The sequence below is a fragment of the Callospermophilus lateralis genome, chromosome 4 (assembly GCF_048772815.1).
Source record: "Callospermophilus lateralis isolate mCalLat2 chromosome 4, mCalLat2.hap1, whole genome shotgun sequence".
NCBI lineage: Eukaryota > Metazoa > Chordata > Mammalia > Rodentia > Sciuridae > Callospermophilus > Callospermophilus lateralis.
The window spans coordinates 60431008-60452237 of record NC_135308.1 but is presented as its reverse complement, the minus strand read 5'-3'; the positions used below and the strand labels follow the sequence as shown (position 1 = coordinate 60452237).

Sequence of the window (21230 nt, the reverse complement as noted above, 5' to 3'; positions counted from 1 at the left end):
TGTAGCCTGCACATATATCTGCTCTGTGAACTAACTTGGGCTTGACCTTCTTAGTCTTTTTCCTGGTATCAATCACAATGGAATTTTTTTTTTTTGTTAAAGAGAGAGAGTGAGAGAGAATTTTAATATTTATTTTTTAGTTTTCGGCAGACACAACATCTTTGTTTGTATGTGGTGCTGAGGATCGAACCCGGGTGAGCGTGCTACGGCTTGAACCACATCCCCAGTCCCTCCTGGTATCAATCAAAGTATTTAAATTTATATTTTTGCTCTTTTGTTTTCTGTGTCATCTGAGTTGCTTGATCAAATAGCTTTGGCACAACAGAGTTGCATACCTGCAATGTTGGTGTGTCTTTATTTGATTGTGTCTTTATTTGGTTGTATTAGAACACAGACTCTCACTGTGAGAACTGTTTTGCCACACATATCTTAACTGGAATTAAATATAGATAATTAATTACATAATTAATTAATTGTCTTCATTAGCTTTTTGTTCCTGTAAATAGAATACCAGACAAGAACAACTTAGAGGGGTAGAAGTTTATTTGGGGGTCATAGTTTCAGAGGTCTCACTCTGTAAGTGGCTTACTCTGTTGCTCTGGGCTGAACAATGAGGCATCCCCATCATGGAGATTGCTTTGGCACATGAAAATGCATCTTGTTTTTGAATGTTGCAAACCATGTTAACCTAAAATAACATTGTTTGAACTCTTACTATGAACCAAGCACTGAACTCAGTATACATGTATCCACTCATTTAATTCTTGCAATAGCTGTAACAAGTTACCCCTAACTAAAACAACATTTATTCTTTCAGTTTCAGAGGGTCAGGAATTTAGGAATCATTAGATAGGTGGCTTAGCTTAGGGTCTCATAAAGTTGTAGTCAAGATATTTTTAGTGAAGGCTGAAGTCATCTGAAGACCTTACTGAGGCTCAGAAATCTGCTTCCAAGGTGGTGCTCCCACACAACTTTTGGACAGAGACCTCAATTATTTGTCATGTAGACCTCCCTATAGGGCTTCTTGGGTATAATTACATCCTCACAATCAGCTTCCCCCAGAGTATGTCATCTAGGAACAGCTTCTCAGGAAGCCACATGCTTTTTTGACCTAATCACAGAAGTCATACACTGTCATTTTTGCCATATTCTCCTCTTTGGAATTGAATCATCAAGGGAAGCCCACAGTGAAGGGAAGGGGAATAGGTTCTGCCTTTTGAATGGAGAAGTATCAAAGACTTTGGACACATTTTGAGATGAGGAAACTTAGAAATGGAAAGGTTAAGTGACCTGACCATGGTGCATAGCAGACAGTGAGTTGCAGAATCAGGATTTGAACCCCTGTGCTCTTTGTGAACCTTTTTTTTTTATCTCCTCAAATGCCTAGAGCACTTAACCTCTTAAATGCATATAAAAAAAAAAATCACAGTGATTTCTTAATACTCATTCATTTGCATCTGGATATTCTTAGGTTATACAGGCCTTTCTTTTATGCCTCATTCCTAGTACTCAAGTTATAATTTTGGCTCATTAGTTCATTCAGTAGATATGATAGTAGTATTGGTATCATAATCTGCCTGTATCCATTATCTCCCCTCTTCTAGATCCTTTAAGTGACTGGAAAGAACTCTGTATGCTGTCTGGGTTAGTTTTTCCTTTGTCATTTGAGAGAGATGGAATGACTTTTTCCTTTGAATAAAAATCACCCAAACTATGCAGCAGGAGAAAGGAAGAAAGACTTGGGAATTTTGTTAAGATAATTTTCATATTTTCTGCAAATCTTTCTTTTTGTCAATCCATGGGAAAGTTTGTTTTGTGGTGATCTTTTGTCATCTTTTAGCTTCAGTGCACTCTATAGGATTAAAACCATAAGGGTAAGTACACCTCAGAGAATTGCAAAGTAAACTTCTATTTACAAATACTGAATTAATACATACATTTAAATTTTCAGTGTTTTAGCATTATAAGCAGTGTATCTGAATGAACAGTAAGATTCTGTGGGCCAACCAGAGTTAAAGTAGAGCAGACCACCTGAAAATTGGTTCAGAGAACTGCAGGAAGCCAGTGTGAGGTACGAATCAGACCAGAGTTAAGGGATAAAGCTTGCCTTTATAAGGTACAATCTTATTTTGTGTTTGACAGCATTCAGTGATGTTCCTAATAATGACATTAAGTTCATAAGTGTATCTAGTTTTCTATGTAGATTAGTCCAAACCCAAATTTTCTGATTTGCCTCTGGTAATACTCACCTCCCTCTGTTTCTGATAGCACTAAGGGAATTCTTTAATAATGAGGTTACAGTGCTGACATGTATATTCATGTTTCCTCCCTAGAGTTGTTTAAAAACCTAGAAATTCTTAATTATTCTGTCCTCTTTTTAGATGAAGAATGACCTGGTTGGGACCTGACTCCTATGAAGTCTTTTCAAATTGGGAAATTATGAAACCATCTGGATTGGGATGAGATAGGCTCCTCAAAGATCAAACAAAAGTGGCATGGTTTGCCCTGTTCTGCAGTGCTCAGGCCTTATGTATGTGAATTTATGGAACATGGTCATTTCTCTTTTTTCCATACATGTTCCCATTAGTCTTTTCCCCCTGATGATCAACCAATTAAATATCACTTAGGGAAACACTAGTGTATTCCTCCAAACTTAGAGAGCCATGCACTATGGGTAATTATGTGTCTTTTTCTTTAGAAAGGAAGGAATAATTATCACATAATTATCACAACAAACTTGAGAATCTCCAAGAACAGCATAGTGACCCTTTTATGCTTGGTTAGTCAATCCTTGGTCCTTGCAGCAGCCTGACCCTTTGAATCAAAACAACTTCCCAGGTATGAAAGAGGAATAAGTATTTGAATCCAGTGGGTGGCCATTATCGGGAAGAAGGAATCTGCTTCATCTTGAAGCCAGCACCTATAAGAAACTGGAACTTGACCAAAGGCCAGTCAGTTGTTTCTAAGCTGCAACCAGATTTAAATGCCTGGCAGACCATTTTGATGGTTGTGGTGATCTATTTTCATGGCAGTAAGACCTGAATGGAAAATCCTACTAAGCCAACAAAGCCTTCTTTGGAAATGAGATGACCAGCAGTCCTTGGGTAGGATTCAGCCCTGCAACGTGGTCTTCAGCTCATGCTTACAAGATGAGCAAAGAATCAAATCCACTCATAATTTATTTTACAAGAATAAAGTAATTTAACCAGTATACAAAAGATATAAGCAGGGCTCTGCCCCATCCCCATTCCCATCCCTGATTAAAACAACCCAGCTCAGCGGAATTTATGCTGTGCATGTATGTAGAGCTCTTAACTTCTCAGTCCTTGAAACTCAAGTTTATATTAGATGGTGTCTCAGAAGAGAGGTGACCATTCATTAGTTATTAAAGAGGAATTCATCTGTTCTAGTCTTAGTGGGAAGCAAAAATACCTGTTGGCTGACAACAGGATGGTTCTGTTCCTAGGGCCTTAGTTTTGAGTCATTAGCACACTTCTTTGGTTAGGTGTTTTGTTTGTTTGGTTGGTTGGTTTTTGGTACCAGACATTGAACTCAGGGGCACTCGACCACTGAGCCACATCCCCAGCTCTATTTTGTATTTTATTTAGAGACAGGATCTCACTGAATTGCTCAGCATCTCACTTTTGCTGAGACTGGCTTTGAATTAACAATCCTCCTGCCTCCGTCTCCCAAGCCACTGGTATTACAGGCATATGCCACTGCACCAGGCTGTTAGGTTGTTCTTTTTTAGAGGTGAGTCTTAAGAAACACTGACGTGTGGGCTGGGGTTGTGGCTCATTGGTAAAGCGCTTACCTAGTACATGTGAGGCACTGGGTTTGATTCTCAGCACCACATAAAAATAAATAAAAGTATTGTGTCCATCTACAACTAAAATATTTATATAAACAAATAAGCATTGACTTGTGGTCAGAATTAAAATGTGAAGCAAGTTATGTCCATGTTGCCATTTGATAGCTCAAGGACAAACTTGTGTCCCTATGAGTCAAGGACAGGTAGAAAATTGAGAAAATTTCTAAGAATAGATGTTGGATAGGGAGGAGCCAATATTTATATTTTCAAAGGAAGAAGATACATTTAGGCTTGTGTTGAGTTGTTTTTGTTATTGTTTCTCTCATTTTTAAAGAAACATATGCTAATAAATATATACATGCCAAAATTATAAACACAAAGTAAAAGTTTTAATAATTCTACCTTTTTTCTACTATTAACATATAAGTAACTTGGAATATACTCCTTCACTGTCTTCTTTTTTCCCCTTGAGCATTGAGCATATACTAACTTACAAAAACACTAAAATAATTAAATTGGGAATATGGGAAATTGCTTTTGTAGTACTGGGAATTAAACCCAGGTCCTTGTACAAGTTAGGCAAGTACTCTGATACTAGCTGCATCCCCAGTCCAGGACTATGAGCAATTTCTGATGTTTTCCTTTTCGCTTAATAATTATGAGCCCCGTCCCATGTTCATTTAGAAATCTAATCACCATTTTAAATGTGCAAGTTGATGATGAGTTTGTATATTTTTTAAAAAATTATTTGTTAGTTCACATGGACTTATAAGGATGTTTAAATTACCATGAATTGAAATGTGATTTTACTACTTATCATATATTGGTTACTGTCATTATAAATGGGTTAACATAGACTTTGTTATCTATTTCCTTTTTATCTCTTTGTTTATGCCTTTATTTTTTCTCCCTTGATTCTGATTTTTTCTGGTCTTAATTTTCTTTTTCCTCTTCTAGATTTCTGTCTCTCAAAATATTATTTTTGTGCTGGAGAGGCTGAGGCAGGAAGATCATGAGTTCAACACCAGCAAAAGTGAGGTGCTAAGCTACTCAGTGAGACTCTGTCTCCATATAATATACAAAATAGGGCTGGGGATGTGGCTCAATGGTTGAGTGCCCCTGAGTGCAATCCCTGGTACCCTTCCCCCCACCAAAAAATACTAATCTCGTCTGCCTATTTGTCATAAGTTTTCATTTGATGTCATGGATGCCGCTTAACTAGGACATGTGGTTAATTCATCGTGTTTGTCATGTCATCCCTGGAACTATTGGCAAGCAAATACTTACATCTCCCATGGCTATGCATTGACATTCTGTAGATTTCTAAATCAGCCAGGATTGTACACTCTGTGCCTAGGATTGCTACACCATACAAAAAAAGAACCTTTACACTCTAAAACTCCCTGAGAAAACTTTTAGCTGTGGATCCACTTGTATTTCTAAAAGAATGATTCAAATATACAGCACCTTTGAAAGCTGCTTTTAAAGTCCACATTTGTATGAATGTGATAAATTGAGAGAAAGTTTGCAGAGGGATAGGTGGACAGACATACCACCATGGATTTTACTCATTAGAAGGTTCATGGGTCTTTAGAAAGTAAGAAATTGCTTCCTTCCATAGCCAGATATGATCCAGGAAACCTTTTTATAAACAACTAAAACCAACTTGAGTATTATGGCACACACCTGGAATACCAGCAACACAGGAGGCTAAGGCAGGAGGATCACAAGTTTGAGACCAGCCTAAACAACTTATTGAGAACTTGTATCAAAATGAAAAATGAAAAGTGGGTATATACTTCAGTGGTAGAGTGTCTCTGTGTTCAATCATCTGTACCAAAAAAAAGAAAGGAAAAGAAAAACTACTAAACTAAAGCATACACAGAAAACATTCACAATCTTTGGACACTGTTCATCAGATGTGACCACTGGTTTAAAAGTATGTGTGATAATTCTGTGCTGTGTACTGAAATTAAGCATTCTGCCTGCTCCCCTTTCATGTCTAGATTTCCAACAGATAAGCATGTTCTTTGTTAAAGACAGGGCCTTTTCCATTTCATGGTCTGTTTTTGGCCTTTCTATCCAGGAAAACTCAAGATGGACAAACAACTTTCCTTATTGCATTAAAGCCTGTTAAATGAGAAGTCAATTATGGAAATGTGACCTGTCTTTCCTGGAGAGCTGACAGTCACATTTAATAACTGTTGCCTCTGCAGTAATGCTAGATAATGACTGAACCAAAACTCCCTTGTTCTTATGTCCAGCACAAGACAATTCTTACAAGCATTTATTCTTTTGTTTTGCATATGATTGTCTGCAATAACAGAAAGTTTATTAGCTGAGTCAAAAATAACTAATTAGAACCCAAACAGTGATCTAAAAGTATCACATTAAAATAAAAATCTATTCCCCATGAAGTAAATAATGCTAAATGAATTTTATTGTTAGTCACATCATTATCTAGGGCAGCCCTTAGTTTACCAGCAGAAAATGGCAAAAATGAAACTGGAGGTACATCCACAAAATCCATTAGAGTCCCTTTGGGATATAGCTGTCAGCAGCTTCAGCTCTTGAACTTCTATGAGGCATGCTGTGTCCTTGACCAAGAAATTTGTTTTCCCATGTGTTTTATAAAGTAAACATCTGCAATGCTAAAGGCATAGTGCCAGGCACATCTGTGTCCATAGACATTGCTGTCCTAGATAATGATTTGACCAGCAACAAAGTTCATTTAGCATTATCTATTTCAGGGTGAATAGATTTTCAGTATGACACTTTTAGATCACTCTTTGGGTTCTAATTAGTTACTTTGTGACTGAGCTGATAAACTTTCTGTTACTACAGATGATCAATCCATATTCAGTTTCCTTTAGTGATGGCAAGTTCTCTGCAAGCAAGAATCCTATCTTCATGATTTCCATAGACTTAGAAAAATCAAAACTCAGAATTGCATTAGTAGGTAGTCACTCAGATCAAAAGTGGTGGTAAGAATAAGGAAGTGTGGGGCTGGGGTTGTGGCTCAGCACTTGCCTAGCATGTGTAAGGCACTGGGTTCAATCCTCACCACCACATAAAATAAACAAACAAACAAATAAATAAATGTGTTGGGCCCAATTACAACTAAAATAAATAAATAAATAAATGATTATAGAAGTGAGAAATGTTTTCAAATATCCCTGTGACTCTATACACCAGTTGCCATAAAAAAACAAATGAGATATTTAAGAATTATCTTTCCCATTCTTTTTTAAAACCTGATTGTTTCCTAGTCTGAGACTATCTAGAAAGGATTCCAAGTACATTATGACTAAATTACTAATTATTACTGAAGTAACCTTTAGTTGGACTCAAATACATAATCTGAATATTTGAGAATTATTTCCCCTTGTCAGTTTAGCTGTTCTGTCGGAGGAGGGAATATTCTTAATGTGATGATAATTCTGACAGGTTCCTAAGACAATAGTGAACTTGGTTAGAGTCTAAGAAATGTGGGTTTTGTCCATGTTTAAATGAAATGCAAACCTTTTTAGTTGTTTCCAATGTGATAAAGTAGTGTTGGCTTTGAGTCTCTTGGGTGTCTATAGTTGATTTACAAACTTAGGCTTACCAGGAGTCTCACACACACCCACCCCTCCTACCCCCTTCTCAAAGGTACAACAATTTTTTCTTTTTCCTTTCCTTCCTTTTGTACTGGGGATTGGACCCAGGGGGTGGGTACTCTACCATTGAGCACATTTCCAGTTTTTTCTTTTCTTTTTTTTTTTAAATAGGGTCTTGCTAAGTTGCCTTGAACTTATAATCCTCCTATTTCCACCTTTCAGAGTTGCTGGGCTTCCAGGCCTGTGTCACCATACCTGGGGAGTAACAGTTTTTTATTGAGACTTTAGGATAAAAACTCTCACATCTCATTCTAGAATATTTATATAAGAAAATTTCCTCCATAAGCTTTACAATTTATATTGGTAAAAATGTTGACTTTTTTTTTTTTTTTTTTTTTTTTTTTTTGCTGGTTTCCTCAGGAAATAAAATCAAGGCAGTTCTAAACCTAACAAAATAAACTTACAATATCTTATGCATGTTTATTAAAAATAGAAACCATGAATAAGCCAATAAAAACTATTAAAATCACGATTCTACTACTCAGGGCTAAGCCATATAAACACTTATATATCATAAAAAGCATTTTTCCCCTCTCCAAATATATATGTCAGCTGCTTTGCAGAATAGAGTTGAACTATATGTACTTTTTACTTGAGCATATTTTTATTGGATGAAAAGTATTCTATTGTACAACATAGGAAACTTTTATTGATAATCTCCTGATTTCTAGAGAACTTTTTTTTTTTTTTTTTTTTTTTTTTTTTTTAAGAATAATGTTATAAATGGTAGTTCATTTACTAAGCAAACTCCTCAGGTCCTAATTGATACCTGCCACATACCTCAGCTAAGCTTCTAAACAAATGGTGCCCCAGCATTTAGAACACAGGATTTGCTTATCATGTTACTTCTGTTCAAATCTCTGTAATCTAGGCAGTACCTGGCAACATCAGGAAGGTAGTGACACTCTGCAGAATCTGAATGAATGGGAGGTGGGAATCCCTATCTGTCCTGGCTTTTCTGATTGGAACAGCCAAATTGAACAGATGGTGGGCACACTGTATAGCAAGATTCCCTCATGGTCGGTGTCCTTTGCATTTGTCAGCTTTAGCAACCTTGATAAAGACTCTTCCCAGGACCTTTCTTTATCTGTGTCAAAGATAGCGAGAGAAGGAAGGCAAACTATATGAAAAACTTGGAACAATGAGTTGATATGTATAGTCTCTTCTACCCACAACAGCAAAACACATATCTGTTTTAAGTGCATATGAAGCAGTAATTTTTGATGTTTTGTTTTTGATACTGAGGATTTAATCCAGGGATCCTTTACCACTGAGCTACATTCCCAGCTCCCCCCCACCTTCCCCCCCCTTTTTTTTTGAAGAGAGAGAGAGAGAGAGAGAATGAATTTTTAATGTTTATTTTTTAGTTTTCGGCGGACACAACATATTTGTTTGTATGTGGTGCTGAGGATCGAACCTGGGCCGCATGCATGCCAGGCGAGCTCACTACTGCTTGAGCCACATCCCCAGCCCCCAGCTCCCTTTTTAAATTTAATTTAATATTTTAGTTTTAAGACAGGGTCTTGCTAGTTTGTCCAGGCTGGCCTTGAGCTTGCTTAAGCTGGCCTTGAATCTGAGCTTATACCTACCATATATACCCATTCTGCTTCTTGGTATTTATACAAAAATGATGTATACAAAGCTGGGAATATAGCTCAGTTGGTAGAGTGCTTGCCTTACATGCACAAGCCCTGGACTCAATTCCCAGCACCAAAAAAAAAAAAAAAGATGTATACATCCATATGAAGACTTGTATGTAAATACTGATAGTCTTTTTATTTACAAAAGCCAAAAACTAGAAAGAAATTGAATGTCTGTCAACAGGTAAGTAGATAAACTGTGATATCCATATAATGGAATACCACTCAGTAACAAAGGAACAAATTTGGATACATTTGACAACATGGATGGGTGAAAGAATCCAGACAATGGGTACATAGTCTGTGGTGCCATTCATGTAAACTTTCAGAACATACATAGTAATCTTCAGCATCAGAAACCAGATTAGTGCTTGCCTAAGAATGGGAGATGGTGAGCCAGGATGGGAAGAAGGATTAAAGGGATGTGAGACAACTCTTGGTAGTGTATTAATTGTGATGGTTTCTCAGGTTATATGTGTCAAAACTTAAATTGTATACTTTCAAGATGTATATAGTTCATTGTATATCAATTATGTAAAAATATCTGCTTGAAATATAAATAATAAATTAGAATTCTGGCACTATTGTATCATAATAGTGTTTATTAAATACCTGTATACAAATGACCTGACATTTTGTTGTATACTATTCTAGGTTAATAAAAGGGTCTTGCTTGCTAGTTTGTGCTTCTGTACAATCAGAATCAGTGGAAAGTGTCAGAAACCTAGGAAATGTTCTATTTCTCACCGAGGAAAAATCTTTTATATGGGTGGTTAACAGTTGAGCATTGAATTTTTCTTTAAGTAGCGACATGATAGATAACCTAATGAAGAACTTAATCATATTGTATTACCTGGGTAGAATAAAAAATAGGGATATTCAATGGCTATTCCTTGCCTATTGAATCAAGATCAGTTTCCTAGGTTTTTGATATGCCCTGTGGTTTGACCTAAGTTTCTACCCAACAACGGCAAACACATATCTGTTTTAAGTATACATGAAACAATAATTTTTGTTGTAGATCATGAAAAAGTTACAAATTCCTGTTCAGTTTTGGCCCACCCTGCCCGCAGAACATACTGTACTGTCCCCCACATCATTATCTTGGTTAATACTTTTTCTGCCTGTGATTCTTACCCACCCTCACCTCACCTTTGTCTCCATCTGGTTAAAATCCTACCAGTGCTTTAAGTTCACATTCAGATGCTAATATGCTTTCTCATTCTCAGTGTCATTTATGTTCTGTATGTTGGTGGACACTAAGCACATAGTTTGTACTGGGCGCCTTGAACCATGCATATTTACATATATGTCTTGAATGAGTTTTGTCAATGGCACCTAGTAGTTACCTTGTACGTACTGGACATACATGCTGGTGGTACCATAGAAGAATATATTGGGAATAGAACTGAGCAGATGAAAAATTACACACTGTAGCTACTACTTGGATGTGTTTGACATATTTATTATACTTTTATATTTCTTAAAATTATTGTAATTAACATCATTGAGGGAAGCAGTGACAAGACAAGCAGGAGAAATAAATTGTTTCAGGTTTTAGTTTTGAAGCTCCTTATGTGGTCATATGGTTAGAGCACAGGAGTGGTAGATTTACCGTACTCATTTTGTATTTTTCTTAAGCTAGTACTTAAATTATAAGGAAACACAAACTTCCTTCTCTGATTTTATTTTATTTATTTATTTATTTTTCCTTCTCTGATTTTAGAACTGGGAAGTAGTTGGTTGGAGAATGGGAAGTCAATTTATAATTTTAAATCAGCTAGATATAATTCATTGAGAAATCCAAGTAGAAATAACTATAAGAGCTTAATGGCATCTCCACATTACAGTATTCATTGTATCATGGAAAGAGCATGGATTTGGTAGGAGCCATGAATAATTGGGGAAATATTTTTGAAATTTCAGGTGACAGCTATCTTGTGGCTTGTGTCCACACCTTTACTCACTTCTTAAATTTATTTTTCTAGGTTCGGACCCTATTTGTCAGCGGTCTCCCTCTGGATATCAAACCTCGGGAGCTCTATCTGCTTTTCAGACCATTTAAGGTACCTTTTATATCTTTCAGAAATTGTAGAAGGATACTAAAAGGCTGTGTTTTCCATGCTTTGTGGGGGCTTTTTGGAGGAAGAAAAAATGTTTGAGAGAGCACCTTGTAAAGAGATGTTTTCAAAAAGGTTAATGAGTAAAAGAAAGTTAACAACTGAGTTTTCATGCACAGTCTCACCTAGGAAGATAGACTGAAACTGCCTTTTGGCCTCCAACAGCTCATCTAGCTAGAGAGGTCTCTTACTGATGTGAATATGCATCTGGCCCCAGGGGTCTCTATTCCATGTAATCTCCCCTGTTTGTTCTACTCCAATTGAGACTAACTATAGACAATGAAAAGGTTACAAATTACATACTATATAAATATTTCAAATGCAGTAAGGTAAATCAAACCTTGTCAGTTGCTTCCTTATTAGTTGGAATAGTATTCTTGATAAGGAGACATTTAAAAATGGTCTTTTTTGAACACTATTATTTTTTCCCTGGCAAAAGTTCTAAATTTCAAACAAAATTTTGCAGAAAGCTGTGTATAAATTAAGAGGAATCTTTCTCTGTGTTTAGTGAAATATTTAATGCAATCACTTGTCCTTCCTGACTGTGGCAATAAAGTTACTTTAGAGATATTTAACATTACTGGGAATGAAAATTTAATAGGAAATTGGACTAAAACTGAAATAACCATGCTGGCTTTTGGAGGATAGGAGGAAACTAGAACTTATCAGAATATGGGCCTTGAAGGCTTCGTGAATTCAGGGCCTATGTCCAGGAGCTCTGAGCTGGTCATTGTGGATATGTCAGCTACAACACCTGTCGGGTCACCCTTATGATTAGGTGATAGACAGTCTTGGTTTCTGATTAAAGATCCATCCTGATTGAGGCAGGACATGTTGGACAGGATTCAGCTTAGTAGGAAAGATTAGAGTCTAGGTTGTATGCCAAGAAGACACCATGTAGTGGTAGACCTCACTGCATTCTAATAGCCAACTGCAGAATGAAGTAGTAATGATGACAGCACAGAGGGAAACAGGAAGGGTAATTCAAGACTGGCTGATAGGAAATGGGAAAGGAGGAGAAGGTATTATGAAGAGAGTGTCAACTTTATGGAATTCCCAGAGTTTCATATCCAGGATCACGGTTGTATAAAAAGAGCCATTTCTGTGACTTTTTAAGCTAATTGATCTTCTTCTTCTTCTTTTTTTTTAATTTATTTTTTTAGCTTTAGGTGGACACAATATCTTTATTTTTTTAATGTGGTGCTGCGGATTGAACCCAGTGCCTCATTCATGCCAGGCGAGTGCACTACTAGTTGAGCCATATCCTCAGCCCCTAGTTGATCTTCTTAACCGACAAAATATTGTTATGTTTGTATGTATAAGCCCTTAGATGTATTATTATCTCATTTCATTATTACCACAGTTCCTTAATGTGGCTTAGCCCCGTTGTTTCAAATGATGAAAATGAAACTTGGAACAGTTGACTATATATTATGCTCAAGTTTGCACACATAATAAATGGCAGGACCAAAGAGGCAGGCATTTGACTGCTATTCCTGTTTTAAACTATGATGTTATACAGTTCTTTGTGGTTTCAGAGCATGGTATTTCCCTGCCAGTGATGTTTTACTTGAATGAAATATCCACTTGTCCTTTGCTTCTGAGACCTTGGGACTGTTTAAGCCTCCAGGTTTTTTAGGAGAGAGCCTACCTTGAAAAAAGAAAGAGGCAGGACTGTGAATCATGACCTCTCTGTCCAGAAGAGCTCAAGGCCTTGGAGGTAGAATGTTTATAGTAGCTAATTGGTAACCAAGTTTTGTGCTGGAAAGATGTGAGGATGAATCAATCCTAAAGTCCTGTCCAAAAACCCCAATGCTAAAGTTAGGACCTTGGTACATTACTAACAACCCTCTTTTAATTAAAGTCCCTGGAGGCTGACCGTAGTCTACAAATCTGTCTTTGTACTGATATGTGTAGTGGTCAATCATGTCAAATGGTGTTTTTTTCTATCATCCATCAGAGAAAGCCACTAGTCATTGATTATTTCCCCAAATGAACACACTTTCTTACTCTTATCCTGAGGAACTAGTTGGGGGAAGGGAGAAGAGAGGTAGTGGAAAAGTTAGGGGATGTTTCCATCTTCCTTAGGAATGAGCTAGAATAGAAACCCCAGAGGGAGGTTTTGCATGTCCCAGCATTATGGAAACCAGCTACTTCATTAAATAAGCAGAATGCAACAAAATGCAGTATCACTGTCTGTTCAGCCTTTTCTGGTCGTCTGAGGTTTTGATCAATAAATTGTATGCTTAAGTGTTTCATTATTATTATTTTATTAGCAAAGGTGTGACCAAATTAAACATGCTCTAACCTTCTTATTATTAAATTTACTGTCTTCCCTCTCCTAGTTTTATGAAATCCCCATCCTTACCGAGTCTAAGAAAACAAAGATCTGTTGTTGACAAACATTCCCATTACCCTATATTGCATAACTTCATGGAAAAAATAGAAAAGAGAAAAACATAGATAACTACATGATTTCTTTTGGACCCCAAGTAATAAAATAGGGGTGTGTGGGGTTATGTTCTGTAATTTGCTTTCCCAACTAACTTGGGAGGCATTTGTGCAAAAAGCTAGATAGTCATAGAGGGTCATGTTTACTAGCTAGATGGTGTTACATTTCCCCATCCCATATTCATTTTGAGGGCTAAACTTGGTTCTTCTTATTTCCAGGGCTATGAGGGCTCTCTTATAAAGCTTACATCTAAGCAGGTAAGAATTTCAAACTTCTGTATAAATGATGACTTTTTTACTTTCTCCAGAGTATTAAATGGGGTTTAACACTCTTTTTTAATTCCAGTTAGGATTTGATTTTTTGTTGTGGTTACTATTGCTTTAAAATTAAGGGTGAGCTCTATTAGGATTAGCGTAGGAAGATAATATGTAGTTCTATAGTCTTCTAGCTAGGATATTTGGGATTGTCCCAAAATGTGGCAAAAATTATGCCTCCAACATAGTTATATGAAGGCTGATTTGTATGTTCAAATAAAATGATTAAATGTCAACCAAATTCACCTGTACTCCCAATTCTTTTCCATTTCTTTTAAGAGGTTAAATGGGTAAACTTTTACAAGTGATACGAATATCCAATGGTGAAGAATCATGCTGGTCCTCAAACCCCTAATAACTCAGGCAGAGTCCCTAATTGAGAACGGAGCACAGAAGATACAGAATGGAGCTGGTATTCAGTGGCCTGGCAGTTCCTACAAGTTTCTTGGAGATTAGCTATATGCTTGCTTGCTTGGTTGCTTGCTTTCTCTTTTTTAAGCCAAATACTTGGCATACTTGCCTCTCAATCACTTTTGTCTCTCTGGTTCATCTGAAATAAGCTACATTGCATGTAACTTGCTTGGCTGTTAAAATAGAGTCCAAAGGGATTATGGCTCCCACATACACTGTGGTTTATGCCTATAATACAGGATTTTTTTTTTTTTTTTTTTGAAGGCATCCCTAGTGATTTGAGATAGACATGCATGCTCACTTTGTAATTTTGGTCATGCAGTAAGAGTATAGGGCTTAACCACTGTGTTATTGGTGGTGATTCTATTCTCTTTCCATTTTAAAAGGTGAAGAAACTGAAATACAGTGAATTCAATTTAAGAAAGTAGAGCCTCTTCAACTCCAAATTGTCTCTATCCCTTTATTTACTCCTGCTCATCATCCAATCACCTCTAAGGTTTTTAGTTTAGTTTTGTTTTTTAATGATTCTCTAAATCCCCAGCTGTGCTCTTGAAGAACCACCCTTACTGACCATCCCTTTGATTCATGTTAGAAATGTGGCTATACCACTGAGTCATGATTCTTTGGGTCTTATTCTTACTTATACCTGTCTCTTGTGGTCATTTCTTTATCTTAGCTTTTCAATTGACATCAACCTTGACCCCAGAAAAAGATATTACCTGACTTTTTTGTATTTCTCTTTCTCTTTCCTCAGCCTGTAGGTTTTGTCAGCTTTGACAGTCGCTCTGAAGCAGAAGCTGCAAAGAATGCTTTGAATGTAAGTATATGCTAATGTTATAATCATAGCGGTTTCCTTAGAGGTGGTGGGAAGTTAATAAAACTTCTTTGGATTGGATTAATTTCCAATTAATTAGGGAAGGAATGTGACTGCTCAATCTAACATGGAGGGATTCATTTATGTAATGAGTCCTCTAAAGAATTTTCTCAATGAATTGTGATCAGATGTGCAAGGGTCATCATTATATCCTAAACGTCTATGTCAAAAAGAGATCAGAATCTTGGATTTTTTTTTTTTTTTTTTTTTTTTTAAATATTATGAGGTTTCCCTTTTAGGTATGTGACTTCTGTTGTTATTTAAAAAACAAATCACAGTCTTTATTTTGATTGAAAAAAAATTTATATCTAAGACTTGCCCAAAAGACATTTTGCATAAAATCTTAGTCATTTGTATTGAGTAAAGATACCGTACACATTTGGTTTGTAGGCATCTTGTTTGCCATATGTTTTGTAGCTTTTACCAGCATTGTTTTAGAAAACATTTCCTTTCTTTGGTATTTTGAAAAGCAAAACAACTTATGGGAGCTCTGCCAAGAAAAGGTGAAAAGAAGCAGAATTTACTTTCAGTTGTTGAAGTCTGGTCCTCAAGTGAGGAGCCTCAGGTCTGGCTCCAGCATGTTCCAGGCAGTTGACCTAAGGAGATATGAATTACGTGTAGATGAAAGCAGTAGAGCATACAGGGTGCTTCCTAAAAGGCAAGTGAGTACTCTACTGGTTACAATAGAAGTACCATTCTTAGGCTTCTGAAAACTTGGGGCTGCTCTCTGTAATGTTGTGGTACTTGCAGATGCTCCCACCAGCTGCTTCTCTGAGCAGATCATGGGAAGAGGGTAGCTTGGATACCTAATATGATACTCTGATGACTTAGAGGCCCAAGGGAAAGCCTTTATGTGAGTCTGTTTACTCAGCATAATAGCTATTGTGTTTTTTGACTTTGAAGAAAAAAAAAAGTCTACTCTCAAAAGAAACAGATTATTTTTCATGTAAAGCACTCAGGAATGTTTTAGGATTCCAGAATCTTTTTGGATAGATGACCTTTAATCAGAATAACTGCCTTGGTAGAGCACATGCCTAGCATGTGTGAAGCTTTGGGTTCAATCCCCAGCTCTGCAAAAGTGTGTGTGTGAGGTGCACATTTTGTGATTTATGCAGTGTTTTCCTTTATTCTAACCAGGTGAGCATCTTTCTAAATGCAGAAATATTTTTTTCATTATTCTCATAAAGGAAGTAACAGTAGTTGAATCCCCATCATAGAATGGGCTCCCCTTGCCTTGCTTTATTTTTGGTGTATGTATAAAGATAGGCTTTTGCAGTAATCTGTCATCTATAAAGGCAACATTCCCTCATTTCCTTAAGGGGTAAATTGATTTTTTTAAAATACTGAAGTTTATTGTTTTAATGTTTAAATGATAATAGAATAAAACCATGTTTCCTTCCTTGCCATGCTAAATTGAATACAACAAACATAATTACCATCTTTTCTTGGTGCTTGAGGGTTATCATCAGAAATAGAGGTGTTAAAGCTGGTTTGCCCCTAGGCCAGTGGCTCCAGATCCCTGCTTTACTGGTCCTAAGTTTTAGTTATAGGTTATTTTTCTCAGCTCTCTTTTCTCCTTGGTAGCAAACTTTATAATTACCAGTGTACTGTCCCCTAATCTTTAATACTACTTGGGAAGAACCTGAAATAAAATAGGTCTGGTTCTGTTTTGAGTCTAAGGGGAGGTCCTCATATTTACCTGTATTGTAATGAGCCCAGGCTTTCAGCTTCTCAGGATAGACCTGTGCATATTGGGTATTTACTGAGTTCCTGGCCAAACTGTTTCTTGACATCATAAAACTTTTGTGTGTGATTTATTTGTGGTCTTGTGTGCCTTAGAAATCCCTTCAATGTTATAGTCTTTTCCCAAAATGACTGATTTTTAAACCATTTATTTTCTGCCATTTTCAGACTGTGCTTTAATCAGTGTGATCATCTTTTGGAAAGTCATATAGGTTAGATTAAGTGACAATACTGAATTTTTATTAGGGGGTTACACAAACATATACTTCCCTTTAGGTTATCCATAATCTCATTAATCCACATGATTGGAAACCTCACCTATTCTTTAACTTGACAGCAAAATATCTAACCCATTCATAATGTGACACATACGTAATTTCAATAGTCAGTTCTTTAATTTCCATGCTAATGAAAGAGGAAACTGATAATCTAAAGAACCCTATTATATTTTTAATTTGTTTATAATTTTGAAAGGCAAATCAAATATAGTAACATCTGAAGTTAGCCAATATAGTAAAAAAAATTCTGGTTTGTGGAGATTTTAAAAAGAAAGAGGAAGAAGAGCAGATGTAAGGATAAAGACCCTGAGCAGATGTGGGACTACACCACCTGGATATTTTTGGCAACTGGCAGGACTCCTTAATTGCCATTGTTGCCCAGTAGAAATCTTGTTTTAACAAATAAGAATGATTTGTAGTTAACACTTCAGATTAGCAGAGTTAAGTTTGATTGCTACTTATAGTAGCTCTATAACAGTGTTATTGGAAATTGCTCATCTAAAGTACTTAAATCGTGAACTCTTTATATACATGTCATTCGTTTGATATCTCTCCTTTCCTATTGTTATTAAGTAGATATTACCTTGGACTCTACTATAAATTGTTATATCAGAACTAGAGAAGTTTGATATAATCAAACTATATACATGACTACATATTACCTTTATAACTATACATTGCTTAGGCTAGTAAGTAGTTTGCCTTGCTCTCAATTATACTCATTGTTCTAAGTGATCTTTAATTTCTATTTTAACAAAAAAAACTTTATTGAGATACAATTCACACATATAAAGTTAAAATTCAGTGGTTTTGTTGTATTTTTTTGTTCTTTAAAAAAATTTTAATATACTTTTATTTGTTCTAATTAGTTATACATGACAATAGAATACTTTTTTTTTTTTTTTTGGCAGTGTTAGAGATTGAACCCAGGGCCCTGTGCATGCAAGGCAAGCACTCTGCCGAATGAGCTATATCCCCAGCCCAGAATGCATTTGACACATCCTACATAAATGGAGTATAACTTCTTATTTGTCTGGTTATACATGATATAGAATTACACAGGTCATGTAATCATATATTCACACAGGGTAATGATGTCTAAGTCTGTTGTATTTTTTAATTGTAAAAATTAGCCATTGTAACAATTTCAAAGTGTACAAATGCATGTACACCATATTGTGTAATCATCACTGGTATTTCTAAAACATTTTCATTAACCCAAGCAGAACATCATAGCCATCAAATAGCATCTCTCATTCTCCCTTCCCCCAAGTTCCTGGTAACCTCTGATCTACTTTATGTCTCTATAAATCTGTCTATTCTAAATATTGAAATATTTATCCTATTGTTTCTGGCTTTTTCTTTGAATATTCACTATGAGGGTTGTACATGTGTAGCATTAATCATAATGTTCTGTCTTTCTACAATGGAATAATCCATTGTATAGATGTACATATTTTGTCTATTCATTTGTCTATTGATGGCCAGTTTTTCTACCTTTTGACTATTGTGTTACTGCAGTGAATATTGGCATATAACTATCTTGAGTCTCTCTTTTCAGTTCTTTTTGGGCATATATCTACAGGTGGAATTTTTGGGTCATACAGTAATTGAATCTTTCTTTATTAAGTATATATATATTTAAATTTTTTACTTGTTCTGAAGTTATACATGAGAGCAGAATATATTTTGACATATTATACATACATGGAATATAACTTCCCATTCTGTAGTTGTACATGATGTGGAGTTAACACTGGTCATCCGATTCATTCTACTGTCTTGTCTACTCCCATCCTTTCTCCCTTCCCTTCATTCCTCTTTTTCTAACTCAATGCACTTTTTTCTCTTCCCCACCCTCCCGTGCTGTCAGTTAGCATCCACATATCAGAGAGAATATTCAGCCTTTGGTTTTGGGGGGGATTGGTTTATTTCATTTAGCTTGATAGTCTCCAGTTCTGTCCATTTATTGGCAAATGCCATAATTTCATTTCTCTTTATGGCTGAGTAGTTTTCCATTGTGTATATGTACCACATTTTATTTATCCATTCATCTGTTGTAGGGAATCTAGGCTGGTTTCATAGCTTAGCTATTGTGAATTGAGCTGCTATAAACACTGATATGTCTATGTCACTGTAGTATGCTGACTTTAAGTCCTTTGGGTGGATTCCAAAGAATGGGGTAACTGGGTCAAATGGAGGTTCCATTCAAAGTTTTCTGAGGAGTCTCCATACTGCTTTCCAAAGTAGTTGTACCACTTTGCAGTCCAACCAGCAATGTATGAGTGTACCTTTCCCCCCACATCCTCACCATCATTTATTACTTGTATTCTTGATAATTGTCATTCTGACTGGTGTGAGATGAAATCTCAGTGCAATTTTTTTTTCTTGTACTGAGGATTGAACTTGGCGGGGCACTCAATTATTCAGCCACATCCCCAGCCCTATTTTATATTTTATTTAGAGACATGGCCTCACTGAGTTGCTTAGCACCTCACCATTGCTGAGGCTAGCTTTGAACTCTCGATCCTCCTGTCTCAGTCTCTCATGCTGTTGAAATTACAGACATGTGCCACTGCACCCAACTTTAGTGTAGTTTTAATTTGCATTTCTGTAATTGCTAGAGATGCTAAACATTTTTTTGTGTATTTGTTGACAGATTATATTTCTTCTGTGAAGTGTCTGTTCCATTCCTTATGGCAATTGTATCTTCAGCTTTTTAAATAACTGCCAAGGGCTGGGGTTGTAGCTCAGTGGTAGAGCGCTTGCCTTGCATGAGTGAGGCCCTGGGTTCCATCCCCAGCACTACATAAAAATAAACAAATAAAGATATTGTATTTTGAAATAAAGAAGCAAATGTGTTAAAAATCCAAAAAAAGAAAGATATTGTGTCCATCTACAACTAAAAAAAAAAAAAAAAAAAAAAAAAATAGCTGCCAAACTGATTTTCATAAAGGTGGCACCATTTTACGACTCACCATTATTGTATGAAGGTTCCAATTTCTTCATATCCTCATCAGTATCTGTTATTTTTTATTTTAAATTTTACTACTATTCTAAAGGTGTGAAGTTCTTTCTTTCTTTCTTTATTTTAGTTGTAGAGGGACACACATCTTTAATTAATTAATTTATTTTTATGTGGTGCTGAGGATCAAATGTGTGCAAGGCAAGTGCTCTACCACTGACTGAGCTACAACCCCTGCCCCTAAAGTTGTTCTTGATAAATATTAGCTGACTGATTTCAATGGTAAATTTGATTTCTTTTGGAATCCTATGTGATTTAAAATATTTAACACAGATTAGTAACATTTCTGTGATGGCAGTTCTGATTTAATGGAATTGTGTTACTCTTAACAGTTTGTTTTATCTATTAATAAGTAGACAGACACATGGATTATTCATTTAATAACATTAGATGTAAAGGAAAGGTATTTTTTCAAGACCTAAACAGAGTTTGGGATAAAGAAGTGAAAAACAGTTTTGTTGTGAAGAGGAAAAGGGTGGCCATCCTTTAAACTTCCAAATTGAAGAAAACTTTATAATAAATAAAAGAATTAAGAGGATATATGTGTGTGTATAAATATATATATATGCATGTATATATACATATATTCAATATTTATCTATATTAATTTACATATATAACTGAACATATATTCATTGTATACTTATATTCAATTCCTCTTAATTTTAATATAATATATAACTATATAACTGTCTTGGTTTTTGAAGAAATTTATCGGTTCAGCAGTGTAGCAAAAAAAATTTAGAGAAACTTTTAATAATTTGTAAGAAAAGATGTATTAGAAATAGAAAGCACTTTAGCTGGGCATGGTGACACACATCTTTAATCCTAGCAATTGGAAAAGCTGAGGCAGGAGGATCACAAATTCAAGGATAGGCTATCAACTTAGTGAAGTCCTATCTC

General features: G+C 35.9%; 1 protein-coding gene across 3 annotated transcripts in view; it reads left to right on the top strand.

The window, feature by feature from the left end:
- Positions 1-21230, top strand: part of Rbpms (RNA binding protein, mRNA processing factor) — a 170229-nt gene that overhangs the window by 62392 nt on the left and 86607 nt on the right. For all 3 annotated transcript variants that reach the window (XM_076853907.1, XM_076853906.1, XM_076853905.1), the window contains 3 exons: positions 11099-11176; positions 13901-13939; positions 15162-15224. In XM_076853907.1, coding sequence (XP_076710022.1) covers positions 11099-11176; positions 13901-13939; positions 15162-15224 — 180 coding nt within the window. The remainder of the gene's footprint in view (positions 1-11098; positions 11177-13900; positions 13940-15161; positions 15225-21230) is intronic.